The following is a 13,762-nucleotide window of genomic DNA, read 5'->3' as shown; positions in this document are numbered from 1 at the left end:
TGGTGGTGGAACTTACCTCTGGATTGATTTAATAAATAAAATACTTGTACCTATCATATTGGTTTTGAAATTCTAGCATCAGTCTTGTTTGCAAACTGAATTATAGGAATTCAGGTCTGCATTAATGCATAAACAATTGTTTACACGACAGGTGGACCTGAATTCCCATAACTTTTGTGTCAATACCAGCACATTTCTATGGGTTGAAGCTGAACCGTAAACACAGCTCTTTATTGGTGTTAGGATCATAATCATCCATTTGATTTTCACTAGATAAAGGCTTCCTGTAAATTTCGTTGTGCATTATAGTCTTCAGCCACATGCACCCGTGTTTATCTTATATGTGTTTGAATGTCATTTACATTTCATTTTCATTACAGTCATAATTAAGTATTTTACTCCAGCCTGTTTTCTGGTCCTTTTTTATTTACCAAAATGCATCTCGCCATTGTTCACTGAGCAACCGTTAATTTTCACATTTTTGCAAAATCAAAAGTCCTTCCATCACTAACATGTCAGAGCTGTAAAGTTTCTGGTTCAGATGCATTGGAAACTTAGCTTTGAAAACTAATATTTAGCACTTCAGTCCATCATATTATTCAGTTTATTCCTTTTCCTATTCATCCAGTCATCTTCAGTGGCTTTAAGTTCAAAAACTTAACTGGTTGTAAGATTTCATTGTTAAGGGTCATTTGACAATGGACAATGATACTGATTGCATCAATTAAACAGTGTGGTAATGACTGCATACCCAAGGCTCCCTGATATATCGTCTGTAGGAAGATACCTCTCAAAATCTAAACATGTTCCAGAATGTTATGTACAGTTTGGGGGCAGTTTTCATAATCACACTTACAACACCACTACTTCTTATCCTTCTTTGACTCTGAGAGCATATTGGTTTTACTGTGCAGATTGATCACTACCCATTATTCAATTTCTTCCAAGTCTGTTTAATTGTGTGAGTGTTTTTTCTTCTCTTGTGGTGCTACACAAGTCATTCACAATTATACCATAAAGATATAAATGTGGATGTCCATAAATTGTGGTATCAGTGTTTGCACTTAAACCATCAGGAACAATAACAAAAAATCTGTGCGCGTTATTAAACACCAAACGTACATTTTTGCTGGGTTTGTTTTGTCGAATCACAGTAAGCCCTAAATGAATGCAGCAGATATCCATAAATTATGGCATCAATATTTACACTCACTCCATCAGGAGCATTAACAAAAAATCCGTGTGCATTATTAAATCAAACATACAGTTCTGCAGTTGGTTTGTCAAAGTACAGTAGGTCCTAAATGAGTCAAGCAGCACTAAGATTAGTAACATTTTCATAGAACAGAAGACATACATCTTCCATTCAGTGGTCAACTGTAGTTGTCAAATTATAACTGATTTTCAGATCTACGTTCATGTTTGCTCTATTAAGTTCTTCCATTAGTTGTTAAAGTTTATCTGCTCTAGAAGCTGAGTGTAAAATGCCATCAGCAAAATGGAAGTAGCTGATTACTGATCTGTTATCATGTATGCATCCTTCTTTTCCCCAGTGTAGAGATATGAAGAAATATGGAGAACAGTCAACCTCATCATTTATTTCTCAACTTGTACTATCCTGCTGAAATCTAATGAAATTTGTAGCCTTGCTATTAATGTAGGTTGAATCTGTACTTCGTGTAAAAAGCTTTCTTAAAATTTATGAATTTCAGGTAAAATAGTAATTCATACTCATTGTTCAGTTCTGTTATTTTTGTTCGTGATTTATAAGTCATCAGTTGTGTGTTCAAAGATGATGTCACCCACTTCCAAAATAACTTTTTACTGAATTCAAAAAGTCCTATTATTGTTGGCGATTTGTTATCCTGTATATGTGGGTATCATAGAATTGCAGATCATTATCTAACAGCTATTTATATATCTGTCCTTGTACAAAATATAACTGTTTCTTTGTATGGAAAACCTGCAGAACCTGCCATACAGATTAATGTGCCATACACTGTCATGGATCTTATGTTTGGAATTCGTAATATTAATGTTGTACAAACAGTCATCTTTTTTGTGTACAAATCCTGATTAACCTGTTCATTCATATTATCCTTTGTTATTAATAAGCTCCTTTTCTTTCACTTATTGCCATCTTAATTTGTTACACTCTAACAGTGCTTCAGTCTTTTTTTACATTCAGTATACTTCTTCCTTGTTTATTTCAATTTTGTCCTTAGATTTCTCCTACTTGTTTTTTCCCTTATAACTGCACCTTCACACATTCATATAACAATTAGTTTTTATGTATTTACATTGCAGTCATCATTTTTTCAGTTCTAATTTGGTCCCCCCACCTTCCTCCTCTGTGTCTTTTTTCCGATTGTCTTATTATTTCTGATTTTATTTATTTTCAACTCTCCCAGTTGTAATCACTTGTGAAGAAATCATGAGTTTTTCCTCTGTTCTTTTGTCATTCTTCATAACAGGTGTTGTTATTGAAAGCATTGTTTGTGTTATGTAAGGCAAATTACTAAAACAGTTTGAAAATGAATTCTTTAATTCTAGATTGTTTTAAGTTCTGGGGCAGTTTCTTGTAATTTGGTACTTCAAAGATGTTACTGTTGTTCATCTTGCTTATCTGTGTGTCAAGTTTTTTTTATGCTCTAATGGATGTCGTATGTAATGAGAATTTGATTTCTTTGACATCCTTGTCATCATCATACTTTAATTGACTTACTCCAATTTATTTAGAGGTCCACAAGATGGTGGAAAATTACAGAATAACAATGAATAAGCCTTGGTCCATGTTTCAGGTAAAGATGGAGAAGCTATTGCCGGAACATCGGGAGCTGAGGTATGTATGTTTCTGGTAAATTACGGACTGAATACAAGTTCTGTTTGTCTTCTTACTCTCTCTTTCTACATTATACACGGTGAGTCAGGAGGAAAGGTAATGCTTCAAGAGGTGGCAGTATTAGTGATTCTGAATAAAAAGCACCATATGAATGTATGTCCGGTTCTCAACAGCTTCCGAGGAAACTGACGAAAACGGTGGGGAAGAGGACAAATGCAGCTAATAGTAAATGAAACATTGTGATCTAATATTTTAATTGTGTTAATTTCCTCTCAAAATATGTTCCAAAAGTCCACCATCGACTGCACTTCATTTTGCACCTGCTATAGACAGCTGCTGTGTTGCTCATTCATACAGTCATTTACTTGAGCATATGCATGTAAAATAGGAGTGAGAGGTTCCTCCTATGTGTCCAGTCTTTGCCTGTAGACCTCACTCTCAAGCCATGCCACTAAAAGTAATCTAATGAAGTAAAATAGGGTGACTTCGGTGGCCAAGAAATGACTTGACGCCTGAGATTTTCATATAGTTATGTGTCGGATATGGTTAAGCAATGGGCATATGTTCATTTGAAGTTTTCATTCAGAATCACCAACTGTTGCCCCCTCAAAACGTGTGCCTTTCCTCCTAACTCACCCTGTATGTTTACTATTCATACTACTTTCACGTGATTGTGTTTTCAATGTACTGCATGTAGACAGATTAATCATACAACTTAATTTCTGCAGTGCAGCTTAAAAGTTTATTATGACACCACTTCTGTTGAGTATTCTGCTTTTCTGAGCATCTGTCCTCTTGTTAAAAATGTATGTAAATGTAGTAGTGTCTCAACATGTGGGGATATTATAAATGTGATGAATGTTGAAACATTAAGGAAGGATAAAAATATGACTTACAGAAGAAGCAGAAAAATGAACATATAAAGAACAGTAAATATATGCACACTTTGCAGCACAATAAGTGCGGTGGAAAATAACAACCGTTCAGTCCAGTGCAGCACTGATACAAACGAAATGCAGTGTGCCTTTTTTCCAGATTACATTGAGAACATGTGGAAGAGGAATTATTAGTTTAAATACTATGCAAAAATAATCATATCTGTATTCTGAACCTGTTCCAAGAAGATAAAAAGCTCTACTGTGAAAAAAAGTGCTGTTATTAACTAAACTTTCTATGTATAGAAGCAGATGTTTGATTTCATGTCAAGTTACAATAATACCCCCTCCCCGTCTCCAGTTGCCATAAGAGGCAAGTACCGTATGGAAAATATCCCTTTGTTCCAATTATGTGCAGTTAATTTTCCTCAGTAGATGTACAAATTTTAGACTATAAATATATGAATGTTACTTGTGGTTGCAATTATAATAAAACTGGCTGCAACATTTACTGTTAGCCCACACACATATGATGGCTGTGACTTTAGCAAAAATAATTATATCTGCACAGCAACAGGAGAATGAGCACTGGAGTTTTCTTATGATTATAGTTTATTACTGAATTCTGTCAAGGAGAGACTACACCCAGTGACCCTCAGATTTCTGTGTACCTTGACACACTGATTGTGGTCCACTCAAAAGTAACTCAAATAAAAGGGTTAAGGTCACTAGGCCTCATTTATTGAAAATACAGATAATTGTAACACATATCTTTTGTATTGTTGTTCTGTTAATCTCTTTGTGAACTGTAATTACTTCATAAAGTAAAGTTAAATTTCAGTTTTTGTTAAATACTTTCAAATTTCAATGTGGTAAGAAAGTGTGCACGGTGATTTGAACCCACGACATCCTGATTGCTGAGCAGTCACTGCACCAACTCTTTAGTTGAAAGTTTAAAGCACTGAATGGTGATTGTTGCCCTAGATTTTTCCAAAAACTAAGATCTAGCAACTCAAACCCTCTATGGACAAGTTTAGATAAACTAAAGTGTTTAACTTCCATGTGGGAATACTGCACCCAAAGGGGAATGTCATTCTAGAGTCATTTATCATGTTAGAAATTATCCCCTGATGTGATGATGGGATTCTGTTGCATTGACTGACACGCTAACTCAGCAAGTTATCACACCATTCGTTTTTTAGTAACCAATGACAACACATAATTGAAGGTCAGATACCAGAAACAACTTGCTTTTATTCCAATCACTTTATTCACGATCCATTCCTTATTGTTGGCAAGCTATCCATGACATCATCATTGCTCTTTTAGAGAAAGGGAATTTGATGCTTGGGAATGATATGGAGTTTCTTAATGGACTGCACAATGATTGATGAAATGATACTAAGAATCCAGCAAGCATGTGGAAACTGAATGTTATCATGTAGCAACTCCAGTTCAGGATAATGATCTCATAAACACATTACAGTGAATATTGTAATAAAATGTAGAGCAGCTGAAACATATTATTGTGTTTCCTGAATTGTTTGATATGGTTTGATGCTGGCATCAGGAGGTTGGATTATAAAACAAACACATAGCCATCAAAAGGAATCCCCATGATGATCAACTCCGCTAATTGGCATTTGCCGTGGAATATGTCTATCTCAACTGAAGGAATGTAACATTTTTATATGAATTAGTATTTTGTACAGTAAATGGTGGAACATTATGATTATATAAGCGGCTTGTTGTCTGTTTTGGCTACAAATATATCCGTGGCTTATCCTGCAGTGGTCGTGTGTCTGTGGCAGTTTGGGGCTTGGTGTTCCGATGGAATTGGGTGACTTCATTGGATAGATGGCTGACTGGATGTAACCCATTTTACTCGCATTTTGGGTAATGTTACAAACCTATCAGTGTGACAACTATATTCTGAAGAATTGGTTTGTTTCCATTAACGTCAGTCTCCAATATGGACATAAAGTATGGTGTAGGTGTGGTTTGCAGAACAGAATGAGATTTGTCTACTTGACTGGCCTCCTCCTGCACCAGACCTCCACCTCGTTGAAAATGAATGAGCGGAGCAAAATAGACTCCACGACAAGAGCCAGTGATGATCTTCAAAACTGGGCACTAGCTGCCTGGGGGAGATAGCCGAAAATGAGAGATTTATTACTCAACTTAGATTTCTTCCCTCACAGAATGCAGATGAACATTGAAGGGGAATGCCTTTGTATGGAATGTTAAGCAGTAAAGTGAGCTGACAAAATCCTGTATGGAACTGTGAAGTGTTAGTTCTGTTAATTTTGTGTTTTGGACAGATTAAACAAATTAACACAAACAAAAATCCTGCTGCCATTTAGTTTTTTATCAGTCTGTCAATGAAGCCACCAAACTACAAAGTTTCTGTATCATGGACTGTGATATTCACATTATTTCTTACTGTTGCCCCAGTGTTCACTTCACCTCTTGACTGCCAATACCTTTTCCACATCTGAAATACTAGGAATTACACAGAGAAGACCACCTTGTATGCCCATGCTATAACATCATTTTAAGTCCTAACTACCTGGTTGCCCAGTACTATCAGAAATAGTAATCGGAAATAGTAAGCAGCTTATGAGAAATGTAAGTCTGCACAAACTCCACATGTAATATATGTAGTTTTTATTAAAGGTCAATAATACTTACACAGGAATCTCTGTCTGGAAATGTTCAAGAAAATGATGTTCATGACCCAAGTTTATATTGACAAAAAATTAAATTCAGTATTGCAATTTGGCTTTTCAGTATCTTTTTTTTACTCCTGTTTTAATGGCCACTGAAGGAACGTAGTGTAGTCTGGAAGATGTATAGTGGTGCCTGATAGACTGATAAATCAGAAAATAAAATCTCTTTGAGAGCAGTTTCATGTCCACAGCACATTTACAAAATACATACAGTCTTGTCTTGATGATGTTGCAAGAATGTTTACTAGAGTTACATGCTGGAAGCTGTGATCTTCCAGCTGAAACAAGCAGTTGTTGTATGTAGTGAAAACTGAATGGAACTGTACTTTTGTGCAGAATGAAGGGCAGTTTGGTTGCTGTCTGATAACAGCTAGAAGTGACTTTAGACACAGTCTACAAGCCTTAGGCTGCTGCCTTGGATCATGGCAGTAGTGAAGCACATGAGGCAATGGTTGTGGTACCAATAGTGGCTCCAGCATTGCATGTTGCTGCCCCTTATAATATACCTTTGCCAGTTTGTTCTCACCTGAGGATGTATGACAGACAGTGGTGGGGTCACAAATTCCTGGATGGAAGACTCATGTTGGTACTCATTGCATGGCACCATCCTCTTACAAATAAAGTCCATACATGAGATGCTGCCCATTGTTAGGCAGTACATTTGGACAAAGAGGGCCATGCACCCCCCACCCCCACCCCCAGCTGCCAGGCAAAGAAAAAAATTTAGTGTAGTCAGGTATTTTTCTTTCAAGAAAATGATTGAAAAGTCGTACATTTTTAACTGGATCGTAACTGAAACTCTATGTTAGATGAGTAATTGAGTCTCTCAGGAAAATAAAGTGGTGGAAATTTAAAAGGTATACCATGAAGCATCACTCTGATATTTGTCAAACGTGTGGAGATATTCATCAAATAATTACTGTTAAATGATCAAACTTTGATTCAGTTTGTAACTGATGTCTGTCATCAACATCAGTATGAAATGTGATCCCCACAAGCACAAATCCCATTGCACCCCAGACATTCTCTGTGGATGACAAGTCAGGGGATTGGGCAGGCCATTCCTCAAGTTGTTTGTTGAATTAACTGCTGGAATATGGCATTTGGTTATTTTATCTTAAGGGATATAACAAAAAGTGGTACCATTCTTTGTACAAACTTGTGAACATTCAACAATTACTACATCAGTTCTGTTGTTATATCCATCAGCTCCCCACACGATAATTTTAGGAGTTTGAGAGGTGTGGGTATCAAGAATCACTGCTTCCTGTCACATTTCATCAGATCATCTGTGCCCACCCTAGTGTCAATTTGACTACCACAGATAGAAGTGAGACTCATTGCTGAACACTACAGAATGCCACTTAGTGTCCCAGTTGACTCTGGATCTACACCATGCAAGTCTGTGTTGTCTATGGCACTGTGTAGGTGATAAATAATGACCCATGTCAACTCGAAAGATTACCTTGTAGATTACCTGAGCAGGTAACCTCAAACATTCATCATTGGGACTGAAAATGTGTGGTATCTTTATATAAAATTTAAGAGTATTCACCAGCATCTTAGGCAGAAACATGCTGATCAAGGTTGTGAAGAATGGGGAAAGTCAGCTGTGGTTAAGCAGCCAGGAAAAACAGAGATACAACTTCATTGTAGATGTAAACAAAGCCAAAACACATTTCACAAACAAAATCTGAATGAAACCAAAATGAGCACAAAGAAAGCATAGAGATAGGTGTTCAGTGTATTCAAAAGTATGATTCTATCTGCCAATCTGGAAAAAATTTAAGTAATTTTTTCTTGTGTAAATTCACTAAATGGGTGACACTCATCTATGCACACTGTCTGTGATGCACTGGTACTGAAACTGAAATACTGAATTCACTCTTACAAAATTGTTTCACAGAGCAAAATCATGCTATAGTTCCTTCTTTCAGTTGCTGCTCCTATGTGAGAATAATAAATATTGAGACAGTGATGTAAGAAATCAACTAAAATTCATCTGCAGAGAAAAGGTGGTAGACCTGATGAGATACCTGTACAGTACTATATACATTCTGTGAAAGAATTTGTCGCCATTGTAAAGGTACATGTCCTTCAGCAAGTAACTTCTCCAAGCACTTGCTGTGGTGTTCATACTAGAATGAAAACTTGCACAAGTTTACTTATGGAAGTCACTTGGGCAAGATGATTTGTTGTTGCTGCTGAAGAAAATTTGTGACAAAAATCAAAAAGCTAAGGAAAAAGAAATGTTTGGGTGAAGAAATGGATACAGAGGTGTAGATATTTATCAAGAATCACTATTGAATGAATTAAAATCAGAGGATTTCTCTCAGATTAAAAACTTCATGAGAATGTCATATGCAGTTTTCAAAAATCTCTTGTGTATTGAACAATGAAATGTTCCGAACCGGGACACAAAAATACTACAAGCTGTATCACCAAGAAATCATCTTTAAATTATTCTTCAACTTTTGTAAATGGTATTTATTACTTTTATTACAAAGGTAATGCATTCAAAAACAGGATACAAAAATGCTGTAAGCTACATCACTAAGAGATTGTATTTTAATTACTCTTCAATTTCTGCAAACATTATTTGTTACAAACATAATGCATTTATGTTTACTACTACTACTACTACTACTACTACTACTACTACTGCTCGGCTTGGCTCTACAGCCCTTGGAGGGCCTTGGCCTGCGTCACAATATCCTGCCATTCTATCTGGTCCATGGCTTTCCTTCTCCATCCTCTGGTACCCAGCTTTTTCATGTTCTCTTCAATTCCATCCACCCATCTCTCTCTGGGACGTCCCTTCTATCGTCTGCCTCCAGCCTTACCATCAAAAATCTTCTTACATGTCCTGTCTTCCTCCAGTCTGACCACGTGTCCTGCCCATCGCAGTCTTCTTATTTTAATGGTAGTGACTGTGTCAGGTTCTTCGAAAAGTTGTTCTAATTCTGCATTTGTACAGATGCACCAATCTTCTTGATTGTATATTGGGACATATATTTTATGCAGAACCTTTCTCTCCCAAATGTTAAGGATCCTTTCCTCATTTGCAGTCATGATCCATGTCTGGGCACCTTACATAACAACTGGTCTCATAATTGTTTTGTAAATGAGGATTTTAGATTTTCGTGATAGAAGTGGGTAGTGTGGCAAAGTAGCATCTGTTGCCTGCTGCTATTCTAGCTTTCACCTCACTGCTGATGTTATTTGTGTCTGTGATAGTCGATCCGAGGTACTTGAAGTCTCTCACCCTTTCAAACTCCTTGTTGGCTATTCTGAGATTTGGTAGGTTTCGCTGGTTGGTCATTGCCATGTATTTGGTCTTTTCGACATTGACTACCAGGCCCAGTTCCCTTGCACGTCTCTCTAGTTGTTGATAGGCATCAGCCAGCACAGCGTTGTTTCGTGTGAATGATACCACATCATTAGCGTAGGCCAGGTACTGCAGTGAATGATTAAAAATGGTTCCTCCTCTGTTTATCTCTATCTGACTTATGACTTTTTCTAGGCAGAGGTTGAGTAACAGTGAGGAGATATTGTCACCCTGTCTCAGTCCCTTCTTCACTTCCACTTCTCTGGAGATTTCGCCCTATATTTTTACTTTACAGTCAGTTTCACTGGTCATTGTAGTAAGTTTAACGAGCTTCTTAGGTATTCCTGCCTCTTCCATCGCATTCTGCAATGTCACTTTTGAGATACTGTCATGGGCCTGATTTATCTTTATTTGATGTTCATAACATTTTTCAAGTAGTGTGCATATTGTGAATATTTGGTCAGTTGTTGACCTATTTCTTCTAAAGCCACTCTGATAGTCTCCAATTCTCTCTTCCACATAGGTAGTAAGCCTCCTAATTAGGATCTTGGAGAACACTTTATATGTAGTATTTAGCAGGGATATTCCTCGGTAATTCTGGCAGTTTTTAATCTCCTTTTTTATGTATGGGGCACATAATAGCCATTTTTCACTTCATTGGCATGCTCTCCTCCTGCCAGATGTTCAGTATTACTGTATGTATTGCTTTCCACAATGCTTCCCCACCATATTTGAGAAGTTCTGTCTGGATCTGATCTTCTCCAGGTGCCCTATTATTTTTTAAGGTCTTAATGGCTTGTATGTCTTCCTCCAGTGTGGGTTCTGGTGTTAAGAACTCTGGTCCATAACAACTTATTTCCACCAGTTCTAATCCTTCTTCTTCTGGGTTCAGTAACTGTAGGAAGTATTCTGACCATCTGTCAAGTATTTTATTACTCTCCCCTATCAAATCCCCTTCTTTGTTTCTACATGTATATGTTCTGACTTGAAACCCAGCCCTTCCTTCTTTAATCTTTTGATACATTTCATGTACTTGCTTTTCTTCTCCCAGCTGTTCAATTTCTTCCATTTTTTCTTTTCTAGTGCTCTTTTCTTCTTTCTGCAAACCCTCTTAGCTACGCGGCACTTCTCATTATGTTCATTCAGATTTGCTCTAGTTCTTCTCTGAAATAATTACATTCGTGCTGTGTTACGCTCCTCAATTCTTCTCATACATCCTTCATCAAACCACTCTACCTTCATTTGAGCCTGTACATGTCCCAAAACCTGCCTGGAGAAATGCAGTCTTACATTGTTTCCACATTATTTCTGTATGTTCATTTGATGCGTCAGTATCATTCTTAATCCCCTCTTCTATTTTTGCATGATATGCTCTCCGTATTTCTTCTGACTTTAGTTTCTTAATGTCAAAACTTTCCTGTTTGTGGCCTTTCTGTTTAGTGAGATCCTTTGCCTGTACTTAATTCTCACTAGATGATGGTCTGAATTGCAGTCATCTCCACATTGGCTCCTAACATCCATTATGTCTGATCCGTGCCTCCTGTCATTCAATATATGGTCTATCAGATTTCTAGTTTGTCCATCTGGTGACATCTATGTTTCTTTGTGTATATTGGTGTGTGGAGACCATGTACTGCTGAAAGTCATGTTTTTACTTATAGTAAAATCCACAACCCTAATTCCATTGTCATTTGATATTTCATTGAGGCTATTTCTTCCTATAATTGGCTGATAAGCCTCTTCTTTTCCTATTTTTGCATTCAAGTCTCCTATTAAGATCTTAACATCATGTTTAGGAGCCTGATCATACAACTGCTCTACTTTGCTACAAAACTCATCCTTCTGTTGTTCAACTACCTCCTCTGTGGGTGCATGTACATTTATAATTATGTTGAAAAATTTTCCCCTTAATCTTAATATGGACATCTGTTCATCGATTGGTTCGAAGCGCATTACAGCATGTTTCAGTCCTTTAGCAACCACAAAACTGTACCAAAGGTATTTGTCCTCCCGCCACTAAAGCAATTGTGAAATTTCCTGAGTCCATTATGTCTTTTCCCTTCCACCCAATTTCCTGGAGAGCCAATAGTTTTATACCGTAATTGTTTAGTTACTGAAGCAGCTGCCGTAGGCTCCAGCTTGGTATAGGCTCCGCACGTTCCATGTTTCTTTGTACATATCTCCTATCCTTTATTTGTTTGCTGGGGTCATGATCAAACTATCTGTCTGGCTTATTCCTTTGTTAGCATTCACAACAAGTGATTTTTACAGGGAAAGATTGTTAATCTTCCGCCCAACCATTTGAGGGGTTGCCTCTTACAGCTCGCTGGGTAGCTGGTTCCATTTTCAGGGGAACATCCTTAGCCTTTGTAGATCCCTCTACTGACTGCAAGTCAGCAGTTGATGGTTGGAGTCTCCTCTGCCTTTCTTCCAAGCCATTGGCCCTCATACCTGCTGGTTTTGGTCCCCTCCCCCCCCCCCCCCCCCCAAGTATTTTATTTCCCTGGTACCCTCCATATGTGGAGGATGTTCCCCAATCCACCACTTCAGGAGGTGCCTGATGGGGGACCAGCAACCCCACACAGGCATTTATGTTTGCGCTAAGGTTAAAAGTCAACTAAAATTTAAAGTCACCTCTACTGCCATGCTACTTTCCCTTCTGGTGAAACAAAGTAAAGTAATTGGTTAATTTTTTCTCATTTTCTTGGCCTGATGGTGACAAAATATATATGTTCATGGATTCGATTGGTACATTCGTTTTAGATTCATCTGTCTCTGCAACAATCTCCTCTTCCACAATGACATTGTCGTACTGGTATTGAACACGCAAAACTTCTGTAAATTTGAGAAAAACTTTCAGCATCTGACAAATTTGAGGATGCAAGACCGTTTCCACTAACTTGCAGGAGCTGCTTCTGCAAGTAGACAGAACTTGTGAAAGTCAACTTGCTGAGGGTGTTTCCACAACAAATAACTTTGCAGAGATAGCTTCTGCAAGGGACATGCGGAAGTTTACTTGCTAGTGGACATGCAGCTTAACAGCAATTTATGATGAGTCACAGCAGTGTTAAGTGGTTAAACTTACCAGAGAAAGACACAGTCCCATCTTTTTGAGATGCTCGTTGCATAGATGCACACAGCTGTAGACCTACATCACCAATAATCTGTTGTAGAATTATAGGACATGTTTTATACTTGTGTACTGTGATATTACTGGAGACTGAAATCCTCTTGTAGAAATGTACTTGAATTCCACAAACAGCCGTTTAGTGAATTTCATCATGTTCTGTTGTTCTCTGAGAGCCATAGGGTAGCCCTCACTGATGCCATGTCTCTTGACCTCCAGAAAGTGTTCCCTGCATTATCATATTTTCATGCACAAGCTTGTGGAATAGGGGACCAGCTTTGTGAATGAAGATTTTTTGACAAAAAGAACTTGCCACATCATTGTTAATGGCAAGAAAGTAACTTCAATCATACCCCAAAGAGAATATTATAGGACAGTTACTGTTCACACTATCTATATAAATGGCAGTTGCCATTGGAAACTCAGTGGGCAGTTCACTGATGACACCTTTGTGTGTAGGGCAGCCTTGGCATTACATAATTGTTATCAAATGCAAAAAGACCTGCGCTAGCCCTGTGATTGGTGCAGATACCTACAGTTGAGGTTCAACTTCAACAAATATAATGTATTGCAAATACATAAGTTGGTAGACCCACTGTTGTCTGAATACACAATCAGTGTTCATTCACCACATACATTGCCAGCTGTTAAATATAATGGAATTACAATACTAGTTGTATACTGCTCATAGCATCAATACTTCTTGTCCTAACTGTGCTGCATTATCCGTCTATAATCTGAATGTGTGTGTGTGTCTCCATACCTTGTCATTTTTCATAGGTTATGGTAATTAACAGTTGTTTCCCTTTCTTACATTTCATTTCCTAACTTCCTTTTAAGATGGGGCACCCATGTGACTGG

At 37.6% G+C, this 13,762-nt stretch overlaps 1 protein-coding gene across 6 annotated transcripts in view; it reads left to right on the top strand.

The window, feature by feature from the left end:
- Nucleotides 1-13,762, top strand: part of LOC124721726 (phosphatidylinositol 4-phosphate 5-kinase type-1 alpha-like) — a 315,644-nt gene that overhangs the window by 19,910 nt on the left and 281,972 nt on the right. For all 6 annotated transcript variants that reach the window (XM_047246822.1, XM_047246821.1, XM_047246823.1 and 3 more), the window contains exon 2: nucleotides 2,802-2,842. In XM_047246822.1, coding sequence (XP_047102778.1) covers nucleotides 2,802-2,842 — 41 coding nt within the window. The remainder of the gene's footprint in view (nucleotides 1-2,801; nucleotides 2,843-13,762) is intronic.

This window comes from Schistocerca piceifrons, chromosome X (assembly GCF_021461385.2).
Source record: "Schistocerca piceifrons isolate TAMUIC-IGC-003096 chromosome X, iqSchPice1.1, whole genome shotgun sequence".
Taxonomy (NCBI): Eukaryota; Metazoa; Arthropoda; class Insecta; order Orthoptera; family Acrididae; genus Schistocerca; species Schistocerca piceifrons.
This window is presented reverse-complemented; position numbering and strand designations above follow the sequence as displayed.